The following is a 26,312-nucleotide window of genomic DNA, read 5'->3' as shown; positions in this document are numbered from 1 at the left end:
GCTCTGCGATTCCCTCCCCATTAACGTGCTCCTCAAAGCTCTCTTTACCTCTTCAGTTTCAGACAGATGCTGTGAGGAGCTTTGGGACAGGTTACCAAGTTAAAGTGACTGTCTTGTGGCACTGTAGCTTTATTGGGGATATTTAGCAACCTTGGAGCAACTTAACATGTGTTAATTGCCACCGGCTCGAATGGTCTAGGGTGGGGGTAGTTCATTAATTAACGAGAAAGTCAGATTCTGCAGAAAGATGCATAGAGGAGGGGGTGTGTCTAGGGATTGATGCAGATGTAAGAAATGTACAGGAATAGGGAAACTGATAGGGAGAAAATAGGAAGGGAATTGAGAGCAAGAGGGAAAGAGAAGGAGAGGATAAGAGACAACAGTTGTGAGAGGATTAACAGAGAAGAGTACACAATTGGCCCACAATGTCCTTTCCTTCTATTGCTCCCTCCTATGCCTGCCAATGATCTATATTCCTCCATTCCGCTGCATATCCATGTGGTTACCTAAAAGTCTTTTAAACGCCACTATTATATCTGCCTCGACCACCACCCCTGGCAGTGCGTTCCAGGCACCCACCTGATCTGTGTAAAAAAAACTCTCATCGCACATCATCTTTAAACATTGCCCCTCTTAATTCAAAACTATGCCCTCAAGTATTTGATATTTCCAGCCTGGAAAAAAAGGTTCTGCCTGTCTACCCGATCTACGCCTCTAATTTTATAAACGTGTGTCAGGTCTCCCCTCAGCCTCCAGAGTTCCAGAGAAAATCTAAGTTTTTCCAATTTCTCCCTGCAGCAGATACTCTCTAATCCAGACAACATGCTGGATCCTCTGCACCTTCTCTAAAGCGTCCACATCCTTCCTGCAACGGGATGACCAGAGCTGCTTGCAATACTCCAAATGCGGCCCAACTAAAGTCCTGTAGAGCTGCATCATGGCTTCCTGACTTTTGTACTGAATAGAAGGGACTTCAGGGTGGGTGCCATTCTCTCTATAATCAGGTGTTTCAGCGGAAATGTGAGACACACAAGTTTAGGATGAGGACCTTATTGAAACTTACAGAATAATGAAAGGACTGGTTAGAGTGGATGTGGAGCGGATGTTTCCACTAGTGGGAGAGTCCAGGGCTAGAGGGCACAGCCTCAGAATAAAAGGACGTACCTTTAGTCTCTTGAGTACCTTTAGAAAGGAGATGAGGAGGAATTTATTTAGCCAGAGGGTGGTGAATCATTGCCACAGACGGCTGTAGAGGCCAAGTCAATGGATATTTTTAAGGCGGAGATTGGCATATTCTTGATCAGTACGGGTGTCAGGGGTTATGGGGAGAAGGCAGGAGAATGAGGTTGAGAGGGAAAGATAGATTAGCCATGAATGAATGGCAGAGTAGACTTGATGGGCCGAATGCCTTATTCTGCACCTAGAACCTATGAACAGACAGAACAAAGGCTCTGCATTGGTTGGATGAAATGTGCCTTTGTTTAATAATCACTTTTTACTCATTGTATTGCACACAAGGAGGTATAATATTTGGCACTCCAGCAAGGTAGTCCACAAGATTTTCTGCCATAGTTTTGCGTTTCTTGTGATTTGCTATTGTTTCAGCAATGTTGCACAGAAAACTGCTAACTTTCTGTCCTGTACCAACACTAAAAGGCCCGGATCAATTCAGTGACCTAACTACAGGAACAAGGTGTATCGACTGTACTACTCAACTCTGCGGCTTGTTCATGGTGCAGAGTGAGAGCTTGTAACTGGGACACCGAGCAATGATCAGCCAGGCTGCGATGATTCACTGTCTGGGGGGGGTGACGCTGATACAATGTCCCTCAGGATCAGAGTTCCACGGAACTGCCACTCAGTGATACCAGCATCCAGTAAAAAATAAAAAGAATCCTAAACACTCACACATGCTCACACACACACAACATACATTAGGAGGTGACACTGAGTGCTGGAGTAACTCAGTAGGTCAGGCAGCATATCTGGAAAACATGGGTGGATGACATCTTGTGTCAAGATGGTTGAGCCATGATTGAATGGCGGAGTAGACTCGATGGGCCGAATGGCTGAATCCTGCTCCTTTTGCCTATGTTCACCAGAGATGCTGCCTGACCCGCTGAGTTACTCCAGCACTTCATGTCTATTTTTGTAAACCAGCATCTGCAGTTCCTTGTGTCTACATTACGAGTTATTGTTACAGACACACGTGAGCATACATTAAAAGTCACAAGAGATCGCAAATTTACACACATGACAGTACATGATACGTTTCTACACACACACACATGCGAAATCACAAACACAATCTAAAAAAGACGAACATTCAAGTTTCACATTTCTTTACAAAAAAAGTGCTTTCATTCACGCTAAACTTCATACAACATAATTCCCCATAAAACATGGACTTCTGTGCTGAGGTCACAATGATTCAAAGACATTGAACAATCGACCAACAGTACTGTCTTGCACATCGCACACGGGCTAATCCTGTGTAACATGCAGACACCAGAAAAACACACACATCCACACCGCACAGACACACCCATCGCTTCACAACTAACATAGAAGTCAGACACAGATAACAGAGCAGAAATTATAGTTTAACATCCATCAGTAGGGAACAGCACATGCATATGATTACATACACAATGATGTACATACCAAGAGCACGGGAGACATTCACAATTGCATGGGGACACGTGGATAAGCACAAGACATCTGTACAAAGACACGCACATGGAAACAACACGCATGTGCACCAAGTCACACGTGGCATAGCACAAGACTTTGGTGCACAGGGGGCACATGCACAGAATACTCCACTATACAAGATTCAGATGGTTTCTTTACAGACAAAATAAAAGTGCTTTTCTTCATGATAATCTGTACGGAATGCAAAAAAAATCCTTCCAGAAAAACAGTTCAGCGAGACTCTATCTCATTGTCAGAGTCGGCCCCATGCTGGTCACCACAGGGCCAGTCAGCCTGTGGCAGGGAGCACGGAGGGGGGGAAGAGGCAGCTGCAGTGGTTCCTTTAGGCTGATGAAGGGGGACAGTAACGAGCCTGGCACCTCCGCTAGGGGGGGCAGAAGTCTGCAAAGTAGGGATGCTGCAAGGCTTCCTCGGCTGAGATTCTCTGTACCGGATTACACTTCAGCAGGTTCTGTGGGCAGGACAGACAATATATCCAAAGTCAGACAGACTACCAGGGACACATTCCTCAGTCTGTCAAGTTAGACACGATGCTGAAGGCTCTGACAGGGTGGCGGTCCTTCAGTACTGCCCCTCCCACATTGCGACGCTCCCTCACTATCGCCCCCTTCCATGGTGCACCGCTCCCTCAGTACCACCCTTCACTCAGTGCGGCACTCCTGCAGTACCGCTCCTCCCACAATGCAGCGCTCCCTCAGTACTGCCCCACCCCTCTCATTGTTCAGCACCGCCCCACCCCACGGTACCGCCACACTCTCCCCTTCCCACGGTGTGCCTCACCTGTAGCAGGTCCCGTCCCGTTGTGTTGAGTTTTGGAACAACGTTTAGCAGGGAAGTTGTTGCCGGATACATGGGATAGGGCTGTGAAAGAGAAATAGTTAAAGGTTCCTCCAAAACCTCCTCTGAGATTGCACAGATTAACTAGAGATAGATAGATTCTGCAGAAGGAGGAGGAGTGGTTGGGGAAAGACACAGGTGTGAAAGAGGGGAGAGGGAGGAAATGGGAGAGAAGGAATTGGAGGGGATAGAGTGAGAGCAATAGAGGGAATGTGGGGGTGAGATTCATGGAAAGAGGACAAGGAAGGAAGGTAAGAAGGGAAAGAGGTGAGACAAAGATAGAGAGATGATGAAAATAGTACAGGAAGAGCCCTTCGGCCAACAATGTCTGTGCTGAACATGATGCCAAGACAACCCAAATCTATCTGCAGGTGATCCATATCCCTCCATTTCCTGCATATCCATTTGCCTATCGAAAAGTTTCTTAAACACCACTATCATTATCTGCCTCCATCAACACCCCTGGCAGCACGTTCCAGATGCCCATGTGGGCATGACCCTGACATCTCCTTTAAACTTTGCCCCTCTCACCTTAAAGCTGTGCCGTCCAGTCTGACATTTCCACCCTGGATAAAAAGTTCGTAACCTTATCTAGGCCTCTCATAATGTTCATAAGTTATAAGAGCAGAATTAGGTCATTCGGCCCATCGAGTCTACTCTGTCATTCATTCATGGCTGATCTACCTTTCCCTTCTCCTGCCTTCTCCCCATAACCATTCTCCTGCCTTCTCCCCATAATCCTTGACACCCTTACTAATCAAGAATCTGTCATTCTACGCCTTAAAAATATCCATTGACCTGGCCTCCAGAGCCATCTGTATATGATGTATACATAAGTATAATGTTATATACTTCTATTGAGTCTTCCTTCAACTTCCGGTATTCCTACGATGAGAGATGCAGAAATGATGATAAAGAGACTCACAGTCCTCATCACCTGCACCTGTCACTCTGAGGATCAATGAGAATCACTCTGTACCTCTCTGAGGATGGAGTAACCCTCACTGTGATCTCTGAGGCACAGAGATGAATGTAATCTAATTAAAGTACACCTTTAATCCGGGCAGCTGGCACCTTTTCTCTTTAAACAGATTCACTTCACAGCAACATTTAACCCCAAAAGGCTGCATTAAGTCAGGACTGCATGAATGGGGGAAAATCAGATTCAGGTCCAATATCAAAGGATTTTGTAAAACTTTCAAGCCACAAACAGGCTGTTCAGCTGATGTAGGTTCATTAAATGATGCACAGTGGCCACAGTGAGAGCCGCTGCCTCTCAGTACGGATTTGATCCTGACTACGGGCGCTGTCAGTGTGGAGTCTGCACATTCTCTCCGTTGACTTCCTCCGGGGGCTCCGGTTTCCTCCCACATCCTAAAGATGTGCTGGTTTGTAGGTTAATTAGCCTCTGTAAATTGCCTCTAGTGTGTAGGGAGTGGATGAGAAAGTGGGATAACATAGAACTAGTGTGAACGATGATCGATGGTTGGCGTGGACACGGTGGGCCAAAGGGCCCGTTTCCATGCTGTATTGTTAAACTAAACTCAGACGTTTCCTTTTGCTTTTGCTATCCAGATCCAGGATATTGTTTTGATCCACATTCACCCCTGCTGATGGATTCCCCGATTCTGTAGCCATCCTCTGGCACAAGTTCCCTGCTCTCCCTCTTATTTCACTTCCCCTTCTTGATTAGTACAGGTATCAAAGGTTATGGGGAGAAGGAAGGAGAATGGGGTTGAGAGGGAAAGATAGATTAGCCAAGATTGAATGGCGGAGTAGACTTGATGTGCCTACAACTACAACTTATGAACTTATGAATGCCAGTTTTGGCTCAGTTCCCATCTCCAGTATTGAGGAGCTCAGTTTCAGGGTAATCTGGTAAATTGTTGACATTCACTGGTTTTAATCCCACATCCCTCCCTTTCATCTTCTCCCACGCTGTGTCTGACCCGTTGTGATATTATCACAAGGTTCGCAATCAGTAGAATCGTCCCTTCTTAACAAAGCTCAGAATTAAATTGCTCTCTCTCCCCTCGCACCCTCAGGCAGGGGAAAGGAGCACGGCCGCAGAGAGAGCCACACTTACCTTGTAGTCGGGAAGTTTGGTCATTGATGGCCATTGCTCCTCCGTTGGGGTTCCCAGCAAGGTGAAGGTGTCAAGGAGAACTCTAGGAGTTAGGAGCAATGCGAGGATAGAGCAGAAGAGGAATGGGGAGTGTGGGAGCGGAATAGGTAAGTGTGGGTGAGTTATTAGCATTGATGATAAACACAAAATGCTGGAGTAACTCAGCGGGTCAGGCAGCATCTCTGGAGAAAAGGAATAGGGACGTTTTGGATTGAGACCCTTTTTCAGACTGAGAATCAGGAGAGGGAAACTAGTGATATGAAAAGGTTCACAACAAATCAGCCGGCACTGATGACCAAGGAAAGATGGAGCCCACATTGGTCTATTGTTGGCTGTGGAAGAGGTGATAATGAAGGAAAATATGGATGCGAACAGTGGAACAGGCAAGACAACAAGGGTGTGGGAGGGGCGGAGAGAGAGGGAATGGAGGGATTACTAGAAATTCAACGTCATACCTTTGGGTTGTAAGCTGCCCAAGTGAGGTGAGGTGCTGTTCCTCCAATTTGCGTTTAGCCTCACTCTGACACTGGAGGAGGCCCAGGCCCAGGCCCAGGTGAGAAAGGTCAATGTGGGAAGGTTAGTTATTAGCATTGGTGTTGTTTATTCCTGTCACATGTATCGAGATACTATGTTTTGCTTGCTAGCCAAGCAGATCATACTATACTTGAGTACAACAGGTAGTGCAAAAAGAGAAAATGAATATAGTGCAGAATATAGTGTTACAGCCACAGAGTAAGAGTAGGTTAAAAAATAGTGCAACAAAGGTAGATTGGAAGATCAGGAATTCATCCTGACTACATGGGACATCCATTTAGAAGTCTGATAATTGCAGAGAAGAACAGTTCCTGAATCTGGTGGTACATGGTTTCAAGCTTTCGTATCTTTTGCCTGTTGGGAAAGGGAGGAGGGAATGACAGGGTCCTTAATTTTCTTGTATCTTGTGGTCATCACTTCCGAAGAGTCCATCAGGGACTACACTGGAAGTAACGTATACCTACTAGGGTATAGGATATACCTTAGTGGGTATATTGGATGCTTTCCCGAAGCAACGTGGTGTAGATGGAGTCGATGGTGGGGAGTCTGGTCCGTGCAATGGACTGAGCTACATCCGCAACTCTCTGGAATTTATTGCAGTCTGAGATGGAATTGGGACAGGGAACAGACGGTGAAGACTCCTGCCAGCTGGTTCGTGCGGGACCCGAGGACACGGTCGGGGGACTCCACCAGGCCAGGCCCTTTCCACCGGTTCACATTGTCAGTGGTGACGGGAGAGTGAGAAAGACAGAGAGAGAGAAAACGAAAGAGGGAGAGAGAGAGAGCGACACATCGGACTGGTGGGTGAGAGTGAGAGGCGGGGGAGCGCACTGAGGGAGAGAGCCACAGAGAGAGAGAGAGGCGTGAACGAGACCGATCAGGAGGTGGACCAGTGCGTTCCCCACATGAAGTACAGTCAGTCTTTTAAACCAACACTCTCCCGAGTTAAGTGCCATGAGCCCCTCCGAAACACCTCCTTTCAAATCCTTCTCAAGATTATTCCAGGCATCAGTTCCCTAACCTATCCCTGACGATTCCTTGTGCCCAGAATATTTAGTAACGAGGCCATGGATGCTGAAAGCATGGAATTTTAAAAGGATATCGGAAGATTCTCTTTAGCTGATCATCTACATCGTTCCCGGGGAATAGAGGTCTTCCTGCGTTCGCCAACTCTGCAACACGACGAATTTATTAACGGCAATGCTGGGGCAAAACAGGGGCAAAGCTTTCATTCCAAACTCAAGTTTAGAATGTATAGCAGTACAGTAGTCGAAATGGCCCTTCGGCAAACATTGTCTGTGCTGAATACAATGCCAAATTAAACTAATCTCCTGCCTGCACGTGATCCATATCCCTCCATTCCCTGCATATCCATGTATTTATCTACAAGCCTCTTAAACACCACAATTGTACCTGCCTCCACCACTACCCTCAGCAGCACGTTCCAGGCACTCACCTCCCTCTGTGTAAAAAAACTTGCCCCGCACATCTCCCTGAGCTTTGCCCCTTTCACCTTAAAGGGAAGCGCAGTGGTGCAGCTGTAGAGTTGCTGCCTTACTGCGCCACAGACCCAGGTTCGATCCTGACTACGGGTACTGTCTGTACAAAGTTTATTCATTCTCCCTGTGACCACATGGGTTTTCTCCGGGTGCTCCAGTTTCCTCCCATATTCCAAAGTGGGCAGGGGGAGTGGGGCAGAGGAGAGCGGATGGGAGGGGGCAGAGGTGGGAGGAGGAGCAAGGAAGAGGTGGGAGGCATGGAGGGGAAACAGGGAGTGGAGGGGGCAGAGGTGGGAGGAGGGGGGCAGAGGCAGGAGGTGGGGAGGGAGAGCAGGGAGTGGAGTGGGGATCGGAGGTGGAGGGGGCAGAGCTAGAAGGGGAGGGGGAGCGGGACAGAGGTAGGAGGTGCGGAGAGAGGAGTGGGGAGCGGAGGTAGAATGGGGAGAGGGAGGAGGAAGAGAGGGGAGAGGAGGGGGGAGTGAAGGGAGAGTGGGGAGATGAGGGAGGAGCAGAGGGGGAGTGGGAAGCAGAGGGGTGCAGGCAGAGGTGGGTGTCCATGAGGAAGGTGCCTGCGTTACCTGCGAAGATGCAGCCCGCTGACCACATGTCGATGGACGTGGAGTAGAGTTTGGCGCCAAAGAGGACGTCCGGAGGGCGGTACCACAGGGTCACCACCTGCAGTGGGAGGGAGTCAGACATGTCAGCCACCCGCGTCCCCCGTGCAGAGGAGAAACGCAGCAGTTCTGCAGTCTTCAGCAACACCCCCTCAGTACCGCCTCTCCCACAGTGCAGCGCTCTCTCAGTACCTCCCCTCCCACAGTGTGGTGCTCCCTCAGTACTGCCCTCCCAAAGTGCGGCGCTCCCTCAGTACCGCCTCTCTCACTTTCTGACACTCCCCAATAGTTTTTTAATGTTGTTACAGTACCAAGTCGACCACTATCTCAGGCAACTTGCTCCATATGGGCACAACCCTCTGTCCCCAGGCTGAATTTAAATCTTTCTCATCTCACCTTAAACCTTGCCCTTCAATTTTAGCCCCCTTTATCCTTGGGAAAAGTTTTTGACTATTCACTTTATCCAGGATGCTCATGATTTTATAACCCTCGATAATGTCACCCTTCTGCCTCCTACACCAGAGAACCAAAACCCAGCCTATCCAGCTTCTTCTTATGACTCAAACACTCCAAATATCTTTATAAATCTATTTTTTGCACCCTTTCCAGTTCAATTACATCCTTCGTCCAGCAGGGTGACCAGACTTGTACAGAGTGCTGCAAACGCGGTTGCACCAAGGTCTTGTACAGCTGTAACATGACATCCCAACTCTATACTCGATACCCTGACAAACGGCATAATCAGTTCCCCACAGCACGTCAGGCAGCAGGACAATTTAACAGTGCGCAAACTACTGGAGTACCTCAGCGGGTCAGGCAGCATTTTTGGAGAACATGGATAAGTGACTTTTCAGGCCGGATGCTGAAGAAGGGTCTCCGTCCAAAATATCACCTATCCATGTTCTCCAGAGATGCTGCCTGACCCGCTGAGGTACTCCAGCACTTTGTGTCTTGTTGTGTAAACCACCATCTGTAGTTCCTCATGCCTCAAATCTAATAGCAGATACCAGTACGATCAGGTGAAATGGTTTCCTACCTCTGCAGAATAACATCGGACAGGGATCCCAAACGCTCGAGCCAGCCCAAAGTCTGCCAGCTTCAACTCCCCGTTCTGTGCAGGAGGAAACAGCATGAGCAGGGGGAGAAGGACGCAACGCACCCGACACACATGGCAAGCACCCACATTAAACCAGACAAAAGACATAAAGTGCCGGAGGAACCCAGCGGGCCAGGCAGCATTTGTGGAGGGAATGGACAGGTGCCGTTTCAGGTCAGGACCCATCTTCAAACTGATGGATTAGGGGGGGTGAAAACTGGAAAAGAGAGGTGGGGGCGAGACAAAGCCGGGTGAGTGATAGGTGGATATAGGTGAAGGGGTGATCAGCAGATGGGTGGAGTAAGTGACAAAGGCTGGAGGTGACAAGGAGACAAAAGGGTGTCAGATAAGGAGAGAAGAGGACGTGTGAAAAGTAGACGTGGAGGGACGGATATGCATGGAAGGGGATGGGGAAGGGAAAGAGGGAAGGTAAAATGGAAATGTGGGACTCATGGATGGGAGATGAGTGTACGTAGGAGGGGAAAGGAGCAGGGTGATTGGGTGGTGGGAGAAATGTGTGCACACTGGGGTGGGGGGGGGGGGGAGTGGTAGGGGGTGCTCCTGGAAACTGGAAAAATTTGATCAGCCCGTCACGTATCAGAGAACAGGAGCTCCCTCGCCCACCCAGCCCAGCCCACCCAACCCACTCCCACTGAGCAACCCATCCACAACAGCAGCCACAGCACAACTTGCACGGTTGCAACCGCTGCCAGGCTCCCAGGTCCCGGTTTTGCTCCAGGGTTTGGCGAGGGCAGCCCTTGCCCTTCCCTCCCATCTCCCCCGACGGGTAATGTGATGTTGCTGGCCGTTCTCACACTCACCCTGTTGATGAGCAGGTTCTGTGGCTTTAGGTCCCTGTGCAACACGTTTCTGCTGTGACAGAACGCCAACCCCTTCAACAACTGGTACATGAATGACTGCAGGAAGAGAACAGCACAGGGCCGTCAGCCTCCACAGGAGGTCCTCGTGGGCAGCCTGTCTAATTCACCAACGCTTAATGTTTTGGGGTGGCATAGTAGCATAGTAGTGGTAGAGTCGCTGCCTCACAGCGTCAGAGATCTGGGTTCGATCCTGACTGCGGGTGCTGTCTATATTGAGTTTGTACGCTCTCCATGTGACCACGTGTGCTTCAATAGACAATAGACAATAGACAATAGGTGCAGGAGTAGGCCATTCAGCCCTTCGAGCCAGCACCGCCATTCAATGCGATCATGGCTGATCACTATCAATCAGTACCCCGTTCCTGCCTTCTCCCCATACCCCCTCACTCCGCTATCCTTAAGAGCTCTATCCAGCTCTCTCTTGAAAGCATCCAACGAACTGGCCTCCACTGCCTTCTGAGGCAGAGAATTCCACACCTTCACCACCCTCTGACTGAAAAAGTTCTTCCTCATCTCCGTTCTAAATGGCCTACCCCTTATTCTCAAACTGTGGCCCCTTGTTCTGGACTCCCCCAACATTGGGAACATGTTATCTGCCTCTAATGTGTCCAATCCCCTAATTATCTTATATGTTTCAATAAGATCCCCCCTCATCCTTCTAAATTCCAGTGTATACAAGCCCAATCGCTCCAGCCTTTCAACATACGACAGTCCCGCCATTCCGGGAATTAATCTAGTGAACCTACGCTGCACGCCCTCCATAGCAAGAATATCCTTCCTCAAATTTGGAGACCAAAACTGCACACAGTACTCCAGGTGCGGTCTCACCAGGGCCCGGTACAACTGTAGAAGGACCTCTTTGCTCCTATACTCAACTCCTCTTGTTACGAAGGCCAACATTCCATTGGCTTTCTTCACTGCCTGCTGAACCTGCATGCTTCCTTTCATTGACTGATGCACTAGGACACCCAGATCTCGTTGAACTCCCCCTCCTCCTAACTTGACACCATTCAGATAATAATCTGCCTTTCTATTCTTACTTCCAAAGTGAATAACCTCACACTTATCTACATTAAACTGCATCTGCCATGTATCCGCCCACTCACACAACCTGTCCAGGTCACCCTGCAGCCTTATTGCATCTTCCTCACAATTCACACTACCCCCCAACTTAGTATCATCTGCAAATTTGCTAATGGTACTTTTAATCCCTTCGTCTAAGTCATTAATGTATATCGTAAATAGCTGGGGTCCCAGCACCGAACCTTGCGGTACCCCACTGGTCACTGCCTGCCATTCCGAAAGGGACCCATTTATCCCCACTCTTTGCTTTCTGTCTGTTAACCAATTTTCTATCCATGTCAGTACCCTACCCCCAATACCATGTGCCCTAATTTTGCCCACTAATCTCCTATGTGGGACCTTGTCGAAGGCTTTCTGAAAGTCGAGGTACACCACATCCACTGACTCTCCCTTGTCAATTTTCCTAGTTACATCCTCAAAAAATTCCAGTAGATTTGTCAAGCATGATTTCCCCTTCGTAAATCCATGCTGACTCGGAACGATCCCGTTACTGCTATCCAAATGCTCAGCAATTTCGTCTTTTATAATTGACTCCAGCATTTTCCCCACCACTGATGTCAGACTAACTGGTCTATAATTACCCGTTTTCTCTCTCCCTCCTTTCTTAAAAAGTGGGATAACATTTGCTATTCTCCAATCCACAGGAACTGATCCTGAATCTATAGAACATTGAAAAATGATCTCCAATGCTTCCACTATTTCTAGAGCCACCTCCTTAAGTACTCTGGGATGCAGACCATCAGGCCCTGGGGATTTATCAGCCTTCAGTCCCATCAGTCTACCCAAAACCATTTCCTGCCTAATGTGGATTTCCTTCAGTTCCTCCATCACCCTAGGTTCTCCAGCCCCTAGAACATTTGGGAGATTGTGTGTATCTTCCTCAGTGAAGACAGATCCAAAGTAACGGTTTAACTCGTCTGCCATTTCTTTGTTCCCCATAATAAATTCCCCTGCTTCTGTCTTCAAGGGACCCACATTTGCCTTGACTATTTTTTTCCTCTTCACGTACCTAAAAAAACTTTTGCTATCCTCCTTCGTCTAGATGCTCCAGTTTCCTCCCACGTCCCAAAGGGTACAGGCTTGTGGGTTAATTGGCTTCTATAAATTGTCCCGAGTGGGGAGGATAGAACTAGTATAAGGGAATCGCTGTTCTGCACAGACTTGATGGGCCAAAGCGCCTGTTTCATGCTGTATCTCTAAACTAATCAGAACAATGTCACAGAACCACAAAGCAGGGAAACAGGCTCTTCAGCCCAAATCCATGCCACCCAGGATGCCCCATTCAAGCTAGTCTCTCTAAACATTTCCTATCCATGTAAACATAGACATAGAAACATAGAAAATAGGTGCAGGAGTAGGCCATTCGGCCCTTCGAGCCTGCACCGCCATTCAATATGATCATGGCTGATACCAGTCCAAGTGTTTTTTATAAACCTCCATAAGTCATACACTCCAGAGAAAACAGCTCCAGCACATCCAGTCACTGTTTATAATTCAATCTCTCCAGTCCTGGTAAAATCATTACTTTTAAATGTTGTTATAGGACCTGCCTCAACTACCATGTTCCATACACCCACCCACACTGTGTAAAAAGGTTGCCCCTCAAGTTCCTTTAAATTGTTTCCCCTCACACCTTAAAAAGATGTCATCTAGTTCTTGATTCTCTACTCTGGGTAAAAGTGTGCATTTGCCCCATCTATTCCCCTCATGATCTAAAACACTTCTGTTTTATCATCCCACAGCCTCCCGCACTCCAAGGAATAAAGTCCTAGCCCGCCTAACCTCTCCCAATAGCTCAGGCCCTCAACTCCTGACAACATCCTTGTAAATTTTCTCTGCACCCTTTCAAGCTGAATGACACCCTTCCTATACCAGGGTGACCAAAATTGAACACAATACTCCAAATGCAGCCTTGCCAATGTCTTGTATGGTGCCAGTAATGGAACATCACTCAGGAAGTAGTGCATGCACTCTCTGCCCTGCGGGGTGTCTGACGTACAGTGAGGGGAAGATTCACTCTGTACATGAGCTTGAAGATCTTCACATTACAGTGCTTCTGCAATGAAGATTCATGGATCCCCTCAGCAAAAATAAGGAACATTTACCTTCACAATCTCAGGATCAAGATCGCCATTGCAACTGTCAAAATATTTCTTCAGGTCCTGTAAGAAAAACCAAGAACAGTAAAAATTACCAGCTCCCGATATGAAAGGCAATTTGCATTTGTTTCTCCCCTTCTCCCTCCCCTTCCTTCTATTTTAATTCTTCTGGCTTTACAATTCGTGCCTCCTCTATCCTTATCTCACTGTTTATCTTTTTATCTCTATATAAGTAAAGTGGATGAGCTTGAGGCTCAGTTAGAGATTGGTAGATATGACATTGTGGGGATTGCAGAGACGTGGCTTCAGGAGGATCGGGACTGGGAACTGAATATTCAGGGTCATACGTCCAAATAGAAAGGACAGGCAGGTGGGCAGAAGAGGTGGTATAGCTTTGTTGGTGAGGGATGAAATTCAGTCCCTTGCGAGGGGTGACATGGGGACTGACGATGTAGAGTCACTGTGAATAGAGTTGAGGAATTGTAAAGATAAGAAGACACTAATGGGAGTTATCTACAGGCCCCCAAACAGTAGTCCGGAGAGAGGGTGTAAATTACAGCAGGTTCAAATTGGCATGTAACAAAGGTAATACCACTGTGGTTATGGGGGATTTGAAAATGCAGGTAGACTAGGAAAATCAGGTTGGTTCTAGACCCCAAGAAAGGGAGTTTGTAGAGTGCCTCTGAGATGGATTCTTGGAGCAGCTTGTACTGGAGCCTACCAGAGAGAAGGTAATTCTGGATTTAGTGTTGTCCAATGAACCAGATTTAAAAAAGGAACTCAAGGTAAAGGAACCACTTGGTGGTAATGACCATAATATGATTAGTTTTAATCTGCAATTTGTGAGGGAGAAGGTTAAATCAGAAGTGTCAGTGAGGCAGTTGAACAAAGAGGACTATGAAGGCATCAGAGAGGAGCTGGCCAAGGTCAACTGCAAAAGAATCCTAGCAGGAATGACGGTGGAAAAACAATGGCAGGAAGTTCTGAACAAAATCCAGAAGATGCTGGATCATTTCATTCCAAAGAGGAAGAAAGATTCTAAGGGGAGTAAGAGGCAACCGTGGCTGACAAGGGAAGTTAGGGAAAGAAAAGATGGAAAGCAAAGAGTAGCGGGAAGCCAGAGGATTGGGTAACTTTCAAAGGACAACAGAAGGTAACAAAACGGGCAATATGGACTGAAAAGATGAAGTACAAGAATATAAAGAAGGACAGTAAAAGCTTCTCTATGTATGTTAAGAGAAAAAGATTAGTAAAGACAAATGTGGGTCCCTTGAAGGCAGAAACGAGTGAATTATTATAGGTAACAAGCAGAAGAGGTGAACAGGTACTTCGGATCTGCCTTCACTAAGGAAGACACAAACAATCTCCCAGATGTACTAGAGGATGGAGTATCTAGGGAGACAGAGGAACTGAAAGAAATCTGCATTAGGCGAGAAATAGTATTGGGTAGACTGATCGGACTGAAAGCTGATAAATCCCCAGGGCCTGATTGTCTGCATTCCAGGGTACTCAAGGAGGTGGCTCTAGAAATCATGGACGCATTGGGGATCATTTTCCAATGTTTAATTGATTCAGGATTAGTTCCTGTGGATTGGAGGGTAGCTAATGTTATTCCACTTTTCAAGAAAGGCGCGAGAGAGAAAATGGGGAATTATAGACCAGTTAGGCTGACATCGGTGGTGGGGAAGATGCTGGAGTCAATTATTAAAGGGGTAATACGGCACATTTAGCTAACAGTAAAAGGATTGGTCTAAGTAAGCATGGATTTATGAGGGGGAAATCCTGCTTGACTAATCTTCTGGAATTTTTTGAGGATGTGACAAGTAAAATGTATGAAGGAGAGCCAGTGGATGTAGTGTATCTAGACTTTCAGAAAGCCTTTGATAAGGTCCCTCATGGGAGATTGGTGAGCAAAATTAGAGCACATGGTTTTGGGCGTAGACTTGGATAGAGAATTGGTTGGCAGACAGGAAGCAAAGAGTAGGAATAAACGGGTCCTTTTCAGAATGGCAGGCAGTGGCGATTGGAGTGCCGCAAGGCTCGCTGCTGGGGCCGCAACTATTTACAAAATATATTATGATTTGGATGATGAAATTAGAAATAACACTAGCAAGTTTGCAGATGACACAAAACTGGGTGGCAGTGTGAACTGCGAACAGGATGTTAGGAGGTTGCAGGGTGATTTGGACAGGTTGAGTGAGTGGGCAGATGCATGGCAGATGCAGTATAATGTAGATAAATGTGAGGCAAAAACAAAGAAGCAGATTATTATCTCAATGGTGTCAGATTAGGTAAAGGGGAAGTGCAACGAGACCTTGGTGTCCTTGTGCACCAGTCACTGAAAGTTGGCGTGCAGGTACAGCAGGCAATGAAGAAAGCTAATGGCATGTTGGCCTTCATAACAAGAGGATTTGAGTAGAGGAGCAAAGAGGTCCTTCTGCCGTTGTATAGGGCCCTGGTAAGACCACATCTGGAGTATTGTGCTGAGTTTTGGTCTCCTAATTTGAGGAAGGACGTCCTTGCTATTCAGGCTGTACAGCGTAGGTTCACGAGGTTAATCCCTGGAATGGAGGGACTGTCATATGAGGAAAGATTGGAAAGACTGGGCTTGTGTTCACTGGAGTTTAGAAGGATGAGGGGATCTTATAGAGGCCTATAAAATTATAAAAGGACTGGATAAGGTAGATGCAGGAACAATGTTCCCAGTGTTGGGGAAGTCCAGAACCAGGGGCCACAGTCTGAGAATAAAGGAGAGGCCATTTAAAACTGAAGTGAGAAGGAACTTTTTCACCCAGAGAGTTGTGAATTTGTGGAATTCTCTGCCACAAAAGGCAGTGGAGGCCAATTCACTGGATGAATTTAAAAGAGAGTTAGAAACAGCTCTAGGGGCTAGTGGAATCAAGGGATATGGGGGATATGGGGATAAGGCAGGCACAGGTTACTGATTGTGGATGATCAGCCATGATCACAATGAATGGCAATGCTGGCTCGAAGGGCCAAACCTAATCCTGCACCTATTTTCTATGTTTCTATGTCTTTGTCCAACCATCTGCCTATCAATAACTCTATCACCTGCATCCACCTATAGAAAAGGTAGAAGGGAATAAAGTAAAAATGGAAGGCAGATAGATCAATGGCAAAAATCACAAAGGGCCACATTACAACTTAATTCTATACGAGCTAAGAATGTTAAAATAAACCTGAAAACTTTGTGTCTTAATGTGAAGAGTATTCATAATAAGGTGGATGAATTGAATGCGCCGTTAGTTGTTAATGGATGTGATATAGTTGGGATTACGGAGACATGGCTCCAGGGTGACCAAGGCTGGGAGCTCAACATGCAGAAGTATTCAATATTTAGGAAGGGTAGACAGAAAGAAAGAGGAGGTGGATTGGCATTGCTGGTTAAAGAGGAGATTAATGCAATGGTAAGGAGAGACATTAGCTTGATGCTTGAAGACTAATGTAAGTCCATTACAGTCAGAAACAGATGAATTTATAACATGACACAAGGAAATGGCAGGCCAGTTAAACGAGTACTTTGTTTCTGTCTTCACTAAGGAAGACATAAACGATTTCCCAGAAATACTAGGGGGCCAAGGGTCTAGTAGGAGGAACTGAAGGAAATCCACATTAGTTGGGAAATGGTGTTGGGTAAACTGTTGGAACTGAAGGCAGATAAATCCCCAGGGCCTGATAGTCTGCATCCCAGAGTACTCAAGGAGGAGACCATAGAAATCGTGGATGCATTGGTGATTATTTTCCAATGTTCTTTCACTGTTGGCACTGGGATGGGGTAAAGGACTTACCTGGTCACAATACTCAAACACCAGGGTCAGCTTCTTATCGCTGTGAAGAACGTCGTGCAACCTTTGGAGAAAAGACAATTAACATCAGATTGAAAGGCTCGAGCGGAGGAACTGATGGGAGGTTCGCGGCTCAGACAGGGGCTGGTGTGGGCTGGAAACCTGCTCAGGGGGTCACAGCTAACTCTGCCCGACTTGGATTCAGAAAAGGTTGGTGTGAGATGATGGATATCGAGTCATGAAAGGATTAGGCACAGAAACAAGCCTTTGGGACACGTGGAACCAGGGCTCAGTTTCAGGATAAGGAATTGGCCGTTGAATCATCGGCATACTGCATGGAAACAGACCTTTCAGCTGAACTCATCCATGCCAACCAAGATGCCCCATTTACACTAGTCCCATTTCAACGGTCAATGGTACTTTATTGTCACTTGTGCAAACGCACAGTGAAATTATTTTCTTACCTGCAGTCCAGTAGAGTATTGCCATGCACAAGCACATCCCCGATTAGCAATGTGTACAGAAATAGTCCACTGATCCCACATGCAAACTGTGCCATGTTTTGGCTCCATTTTCAAAGTCCAGTCCACACTCTAGGTCTTATGAACGGTGCCCGATCCAGGCAAGCCCCAGGCTACTGCTGGGCCTCCAGCCATCGCCTTCCTTGGGCGTGTGGATCGACCAGAGAACCTACATCCCTCTCCGCGTCCATCCACTTTTGTGCCCCAGGAGCACCTCTCATAGTTGACCTTGAGGGCGCGAAAGGCAAGACCCAGTTCACTCCCCTACCGGTCTTGCTTCTTGTCGTCTGTTGTCGTCGCCGGCTCCCCCCACCTCACAGGCCATGGCCTGCAGGGTCCTTGTCCACGTTTGGCCCAAATCCTTCTAACCCTTTTCTATCCATTGTACCTGTCCAAATGTGTTTTAAATGTGGTTATAGTACCTGCCTCAACTACCTCCTCTGCAGCTCGTTCCATATACCCTCTGTGCGAAAAGGTTGCACCTCAGGTTCCTATTAAAGCTAGTCAGCACTGGCCTGAGAAAGATTTCTTCACCCGGAGAGCAGTGAATCTGTGGCCAGACACAAAGTGCTGGAGTAACTCAATGGGTCTGGCAATATCTCTGGAGTAAGTGACATTTTTGGTCGAGACCCTACTTCAGACATCAGAGTGAATGTGTGGAACTCTCTACCTTACAGACAAGGGGAGACAGTGCTGTCCTGTACATTAGAGATAGATCAAAAGGTTTTTAAAGATTGAGGTAATCGGAGAGTGTGGGGTTGGTGTTGTGTGCCGTGGTCTGTGGGGACGAAGTGTTGTGGGGTGAGACATGGAGCGAGGGGCAGTTGCTGTTCCTGCGCTCTGCCCCGTGACGAGGAGTCCCCTCACCTGACGATGTTTTTATGCTTCAGCTCCTTGAGCAGACAGATCTCTCGCAGGGCTGAGCTGGGCACGCCCTGGGGAGAGAGAGAGAGAGAGAGAGAACACACACACAACATGGAGCAGCTTTAGACATCAACGGCAGCGAGTGCTTCACGCCCAATAACCCCAGGGGTACCAGCTGGGCATGGCATTGCCAGGAGGCCCCCCACCCTCCCGTAACCCGGGGGCCCCTCTCCCAATAACCCTGGACCCTCACCCAGTAGCCTTGGGATCCCTCTCCCTGTAACCTTAGGAGTCCCAGCTGTGCACTGTAACCCCAGTAACTTCCTCACAGCCAACACCCCAGGGGAGGGGGGGGGGGTCTTTTGCCCTCATGACCTCACTCTGTAACCCTAGGGCCCCTCACTCCCTGCCCCTGGGTCCCCAATCATCCCCTGTGCCCCGTGGGAGTTGACCGAGTGCTCCCACACCTGCCCCCCTCCCCCGCCCCTCTCGCGCCGTCTACCTCATCGTCATCGTCCAGTCTAACTCTCTTCAGCGCCACAATCTCATGGGTTTCTTTGTTCTTTGCTTTAAACACCGTCCCGTAGGTGCCTGCGTGAGGAGCAGACAGACTGTTGCTGCTTTCAAAGTTAAAGTCACACAGCATGGAAACAGTCTCTTCGGCCCAATTTAAGTTCTAGGAGCAGAATTAGGCCATTTGGCCCATCAAGTCTACCCCACCATTCAATCATGGCTGATCTATTTTCCCGCTCAACCCTTCTCCCCGTAATCCCTGACACCCTTACTAATCAAGAGTCCAACAATCTGTGCCATAAAAATACCAAATGACGGCCTCCAGAGCTGTCTGTGGCAATGATTCACCCACCCTCTGACTAAAGAAATTCCTCTTCATCTCCTTTAGAAAAGTATGTCCTTTTATTCTATTTTATTCTGAGGCTATGGCCTCTGGTCCGAGGCTCTCCCATTATTGGACACATACTCTTCACATCCACGCTATCCAGGCCTATCCAACTTGTTCATAACGACCAAGATGCAAGATCTACACTAATCTCACCTGCCCGCGTTTGGCCCATACATCTCTAAACGTATTGTACTGTTCTATGTTCTCCAGTGTTTCTGACAGGTATTTTGTGTTTCCTTCCATGAAGTTGTTTAAGTCCTCTGTTGTTTCTTTACTCCCCACCCCCATTACTTCTCCTCTCCATGTCTATATATCATGGGCAGAGTTCCACAAAGAAGGGAGGACCTGAGAAGTCACAAACACTTGAGGAAAGGCAGTGGGTGGGAGATCCTTATCTGCAATCCCCTGGGAAGCTTGAAGGAAAGCAGGCAAACTGTGGAGACTGGATCTCTGGTGAACAGAGACAAGTGAATGGCTGTCAGAGCAGGGCCTGTTGCAGTGACCTGATTGTGCCCTCTTGGTGCCTCAGCCTCTCAGTCGACAGCAAATGCCTGGATGAAGCTACGGAAGGAACTGTGCATATCCAGCTGGTGCTAAAATGGCAGGTGGTTGTGAGGAGAACGCACAGAGGCTTCATGGAGTTAGAAACAGGCGAGGTGAGGACGTGGCAGATGCATTACGATGCAACAAATATCAACTTAACCACTCAGGCACAAAAATAGAAAATAGTGTGACTCTGTAGCTCTCGCTAGATCCCATAAAGACTAACCTTTTTCCAACAACCATCAGGCTATTGAACACTAGAACCCTCCATGAAGCACTGAACTACATGGACTTGCAGGCATTCGTCATTTTGTATCTCCACTATTATTGATTGTATGTGTGTGTGTATACATACACACACACATATATATATATATATATAAAATAGCTATTATATACACACACACAATCAGCCTGCAACTCCAATGGCCAGCCTTGTAGCCTTTCATGAATACAGTTGCTACTTTACCCACCCACCAGTGTCCTGGCACCTACTCCGTGGCAAGCAATGAGCAAATAAGGCCCCGGAAACTCCTAACTGCGATGCTAACAGTGTCCAAGGATACACTTGCTCAGGTCCAGGATATTCATCTGCCTGAATATCCATTAAGACTGTGAGTTATTCTCACACTTTTCTGCGATCTTCTTTTACACTTGCTCCTTTAATCCCCAATGACTATATAGGGGACCTATAATCCAGTCCCATCAATGTAATAATTACCTTCTCATTTCTAAGATCCATCCATATCACGCTATCGCCTGTCGTACCTGTAGCCTGCAACATCAAGCTGCCATCTTGCACTTTCTCCCAACCGCCACTCTAGTTACGCATGTAATATCCCTGTACCATGTACCACCCATGATCCGAATTCAAAGGTTTTTTATTGTCACGTGTACCAATTAAGGTACAGTGATATTCGATTTACGATACAACCATACTAAAAAAAGCAACAAGACACACAACTACATAAAAGTTAACATAAACAACACCACAGCGGATTCCCCACATTCCGCACTGTGATGGAAGGCAATAAAGTCTAAGCTTCTTCCCTCTTTAAGTTCATCTGCCTTATCCTGCCAGCCTACTGCACTGCCCTCCAGGGCCTACTGTGTGGAGTTTGCCTGTTCTTCCTTTGACCTTCCTCTTCCTATTTCCCAGGAGCTCTGGTTTCCTCCCACATCCCCAAGACATGTGGGTTGATGGGTTAATGGGCCACTGTAAACTACCCCTTATAGTCAGAGAGCAATACAGTGTGGAAACGGCCCCTTTGGCCCAATTTGCCCAAATCGGCCAACATGTCTCACCTACACAAACCCCACCTGCCTGCGTTCGGCCCATATTCCTCTAAACCAATCCTATCCTTGTGCATGTCACAGAAACATAGAAAATAGGTGCAGGAGGCCATTCGTCCCTTTGAGCCAGCACCGCCATTCATTGTGATCATGGCTGATCGTCCTCAATCAATAACCCGTGCCTGCCTTCTCCCTATATCCCTTGATTCCACTAGCCCCTAGAGCTCTATCTAACGCTCTCCTAAAACCATCCAGTGATATGGTTTCCACTGCCCTCTGTGGCAGAGAGTTCCACAAATTCACAACTCTCTGGGTGAAAAAGTTCCTTCTCACCTCAGTTTTAAATGGCCTCCGCTTTATTCTAAGACTGTGGCCCCTGGTTCTGGACCCGCCCAACATTGGAAACATTTTTCCTGCATCTAGCTTGTCCAGTCCTTTTATAATTGTATATGTTTCTATAAGATTCCCTCTCATCCTTCTAAACTCCAATGAATACAAGCCTAGTCTTTTCAATCTTTCCTCACATGACAGTCCCGCCATCCCAGGGATCAATCTCGTGAACCTAAGCTACACTTCCTCAATTACAAGGATGTCCTTCCTCAAATTAGGAGACCAAAACTGTACACAATACTCCAGATGTGGTCTTACCAGGGCCCTATACAACTGCAGAAGAACTTCTTTACTCCTATACTGAAATCCTCTCGTTATGAAGGCCAACATGCCATTAGCTTTCTTCATTGCCTGCTGTACCTGCACGACAACTTTCAGTGACTGGTGTACAAGGACCAGTCCTCCAGGGGGAGGTCCGCTGCACCTCCCCCTTACCTAACCTAACACCATTGTGATAATAATCCGCCTCCTTGTTTTTGCCGCCAAAGTGGATAACCTCACATTTATCTATATTATACTGCATCTGCCACGCATCTGCCCACTCACTCAACCTGCCCAGGTCACCCTGCAACCTCCTAACATCCTCTTCACAGTTCACACTGCCACCCAGCTTTGTGTCATCCGCGAACTTGCTAGTGTTGCTTCTAATTCCCTCTTCCAAATCATATATATATATAACAGTTGCGGCCCCAACACTGAGCCTTGTGGCACTCCACTCGCCATTGCCTGCATTCTGAAAAGGACCCGTTTATTCCTACTCTTTGCTTCCTGTCTGCCAAGCAATTTTCTATCCATGTCAACACCCTACCCCCAATACCATGTGCTCTAATTTTACTCACCAATCTCCCGTGTGGGACCTTATCAAAGGCTTTCTGAAAGTCTAGATACACTACATCCACTGGCTCCCCTTCATCCATTTTACTTGTCACATACCCTCAAAAAATTCCAATAGATTTGTAGGACTAGATGTTACAATCCCTAAAGTTGCGCTACAATTGACTGGTGTTGTTCTTGTGGGTGACCACTAGGTAATGTTGCTACCATTCAGACACATCTTCAGTTGTGTACCTCAACGTCACTGGGTGTTTCGGCCGTTTAACACAAGACACCCTCAGTCGAGGCAGGCCCACCGCAGGGCGATCAGACCTGGGTGTGTGTCTTATGGTTAGCCAGAAGATTAGTCAAGCATGATTTCCCTTTCATAAATCCAAGCTGACTTGGACTTATCCTTTTACTGCTATCCAAATGCACCATTATTACCTCTTTAATAATTGACTCCAGCATCTTTCCCACCACCAAAGTCAGGCTAACTGGTCTGTAATTCCCCATTTTCTCTCTCGCTGTTTTCTTGAAAAGTGGGATAACATTAGCTATCCTCCAATCCACAGGAACTGATCCTGAATCTATTGAACATTGGAAAATGATCACCAATGCGTCCACTATTTCTCGAGCCACCTCCCGAGGACCTTGGGATGTACACCATCAGGCCCAGGGGATTTATCATCCTTCAGTCCCATTAGTCTTCCCAATACTATTTCTCGCCTAATGCAAATTTCTTTCAGTTCCTCTACCCCTCTAGATCCTCTGTGTTCTAGTACATCTGGGAGATTGTTTGTGTCTTCCTTAGTGAAGACAGATCCAAAGTACCTGTTCAACTCTTCTGCCATTTCCTTGTTACCCATAATAATTTCACCCATGTCTGCCTTCAAGGGACCCACATTTGACTTTGCTACTCTTTTTCTCTTAACATATCTAAAGAAGCTTTTACTGCCCTTCTTTATATTTTTGGCCAGTTTCCCCTCGTATTTCATCTTTTCAGCCCGTATTTCCCGTTTTGTTACCTTCTGTTGTCCTTTGAAAGTTTCCCAATCCTCTGGCTTCCCGGTACTCTTGGCTGTGTTATACATCTTTTCTTTTAGTTTTAGTCCATCCCTAACTTCCCTTGTCAGCCACGGTTGCCTCCTACTCCCCTTTCTTCCTTCCTCTTTTGAATCTTTCTACCTCTTTGGAATGAAATGATCCTGCGTCTTCCGGATTATGCCCAAAAATTCCTGCCATTGCTGTTCCGCCATCATTCCTGCTAGGATCCCTTTCTAGTCGGCCTTGGCCAGCTCCTCTCTCATGCCTTCAAAATGTTTCTTAGACATTGCGATAGTACCTGCCTCAACTATCATCTCTGGCAGCTTGTTCCATACACCCACCACCCTTTGTATGAAAATGTTACCCCTCAGATTCCTATTAAATCTTGCCCACCCTCCCACCTTAAACCTGTGTCCTTAGGTTCTCGATTCCTCTACCTTGGGCAAGAGACTCTGTGCGCCTAATGTATGTGTTGTGGTAGAATCTGGGGCAGTGTCAATAGGAATGTGAGGAGAATTACAAAAAAAGGATTAGTGTAAGTGGGTGCTCGATCTGAATGCACACTGTATGTCTCTCAGAGAATTGGCTGTGTCTCATTCACCTTCTGACATGAAAAACATCAAGCCTTTCCCACATTCCCAAAGGTTACCTAGTTTAGTTTACAGATACAGCATGGAAACAGGCCCTTCAATTCACAGAGTCCACGCCGACCACCGATCCACACACTAGTTCTATGTTATCCCAATTTCTCATCCAATCTCGACACACTAGGGGCAATTTACTGAGACCAATTAACCTACAAACCCAAGATAGACACAAAAAGCTGGAGTAACTCAGTGGGACAGGCAGCATCTCTGGAGGAAAGAAATGGGTGACGTTTCGGCTCGAGACCCTTCTTCAGATCTACAAACCCACACATCATTGGTATGTGGGAAGCACGCCCAGAGGAAACCCAAGCGGTCGCAAGAATGTGCAAACTCCACACAGACAGCTTAAAAGCACTAAGCCTGGATTTGGATCTGAACTAATGATAAATGAAGACAGACACAAACAGCTGGAGTAACTCAGCGGGACAGGCAGCATCTCTCGAGAGAAGGAATGGGTGGCAGAGATGCTGCCTGACCCGCTAAGTTACTCCAGCATTTTGTGTCTATCTTCAGTGTAAACCAGTATCTGTAGTTCCTTCCAACACAGGCGGAGGCCATCCACCACAGCTGTCCAAACGTTGCCAGCTGTGCAGCTTTCAGAAGCAAACACAAAAAGGCGAATTACAGGCTAATCAAGCCGTTGATGTACTTTAACCATTATTCTAAAATTTAAAAGCATTAAATAAACCAAGACCATTTTAAGATCGCTAATGGAGCCGGCTGCTATGTCGGCATGTCCCTTGTGGTTTATCGTAGCCGCAGAGTTGTACAGCATTGAAACAGGCCCTTCGGCCCACTTTCTCCATGCCGACCAACTTGGCATTCTGGGCTAGTCCCATTTGCTGCAATCGGCCCAATACTTGGAGGGAATAGACAGACGGTGTTTCGTGAAAGGATTTTGGTGCGCTGGCCTTCATCAATGAGGGAATGGAGTATGGAATGAAGAAACAAGGAATTGCAGATGCTGATTTACACAAAAGGACATTTCGGGTCAGACCCTTCTTCAGAACCATCAGATATCAGGACAGGTTGTTCATGAGTGATCAGATCAAGTCCACGTATCCCTCAAGAGACTTCAGTAAACTATTTTGACTGGGGAAATGTGGTTGGAGGGGCGGTACTGAGGGAACGCTGCATTGTGGGAGGGGTAGTGAGGGAGCGCCGCACGGCGGGAGGGGTGGTGAGGGAGCGCCGCATTGTGGGAGGGGAGGTGAGGGAGCGCCGCATTGTGGGTGGGGTGGTGAGGGAGCGCCGCACGGTGGGAGGGGCGGTGAAGGAGCGCCGCACGGTGGGGGGGGGGGCAGTGAGGGAGCGCCGCAATGTGGAAGGGGTGGTGAGGGAGCGCCGCACTGTAGGAGGGGCGGTGAAGGAGCGCCGCACGGTGGGGGGGCGTCGAGGGAGCGCCGCACGGTGGGAGAGGAGGTGAGGGAGCGCCGCACGGTGGGAGGGGCTGCGCCGCTGAACCGAGAAACTCTCCCCCCCCCACCCCCGGTCGTGTCCCTGTCATCAGCCCGTAGCCCCCCGCTCCCTTCCCCGCCTCAAGCCGCGCCACCGTCGTTCCTTCACCTTCGCCAATTTTCTCCAGTTTCTCGTATTTCTGCATCACGGCGGCCGCAGCCCGGCGGCGGGAAACTGCACCGCAGCGCCGCCTGCAGCACCGGAGAACCACTGCACCATCAGACACAGCGCCACCCGCGGTACTGGAGGACCACTGTACCATCAGACACAGCGCCACCCGCGGTCCTGGAGGACCACTGTATCCCCATTCACAGCGCTGCCTGCAGCTCCGGAGGACCAATCAGTCGCATCGCCACCCGCGGTACTGGAGGACCACTGTACCATCAGCCGCAGCACCACCTTCGGTACTGGAAGACCACTGCACCCGCAGTCACAGCGCCACCCGCGGTTCTGGAGGACCACTGCAACCTCAGTAACAACACCTTCCGCGGTACTGGAGGACCATTGTACCAGACACAGCGCCTCCCGCGGTGCTGGGGGGGGGGG

The 26,312-nt window shown here is 47.8% G+C and overlaps 1 protein-coding gene across 2 annotated transcripts; it reads right to left on the bottom strand.

Annotated features, from left to right (window-relative positions):
• Positions 1 to 1,443: 1,443 nt before the first annotated feature.
• Positions 1,444 to 25,990, bottom strand: cdk5 (cyclin dependent kinase 5). Of its 2 annotated transcripts, XM_078397966.1 has the most exons (12): positions 25,875 to 25,990; positions 19,177 to 19,265; positions 18,678 to 18,745; positions 17,293 to 17,353; positions 13,490 to 13,546; positions 10,242 to 10,337; positions 9,361 to 9,435; positions 8,289 to 8,385; positions 7,320 to 7,383; positions 5,639 to 5,705; positions 3,496 to 3,576; positions 1,445 to 3,166 (listed from the first exon to the last, which is right to left on the bottom strand). In XM_078397966.1, the coding sequence occupies exons 1-12, from the start codon at positions 25,909 to 25,911 to the stop codon at positions 3,080 to 3,082; spliced, it is 879 nt and encodes a 292-aa protein (XP_078254092.1). In that variant the 5' UTR covers positions 25,912 to 25,990; the 3' UTR covers positions 1,445 to 3,079. The 2 variants fall into 2 exon arrangements, with proteins under 2 accessions (XP_078254093.1, XP_078254092.1); XM_078397967.1 differs by lacking the exons at positions 5,639 to 5,705; positions 7,320 to 7,383 and having other exon boundaries at positions 1,444 to 3,166.
• Positions 25,991 to 26,312: the final 322 nt, after the last annotated feature.

Source organism: Rhinoraja longicauda, chromosome 4 (assembly GCF_053455715.1).
Source record: "Rhinoraja longicauda isolate Sanriku21f chromosome 4, sRhiLon1.1, whole genome shotgun sequence".
In the NCBI taxonomy this organism is placed as follows: Eukaryota; Metazoa; Chordata; class Chondrichthyes; order Rajiformes; family Arhynchobatidae; genus Rhinoraja; species Rhinoraja longicauda.
This window is presented reverse-complemented; position numbering and strand designations above follow the sequence as displayed.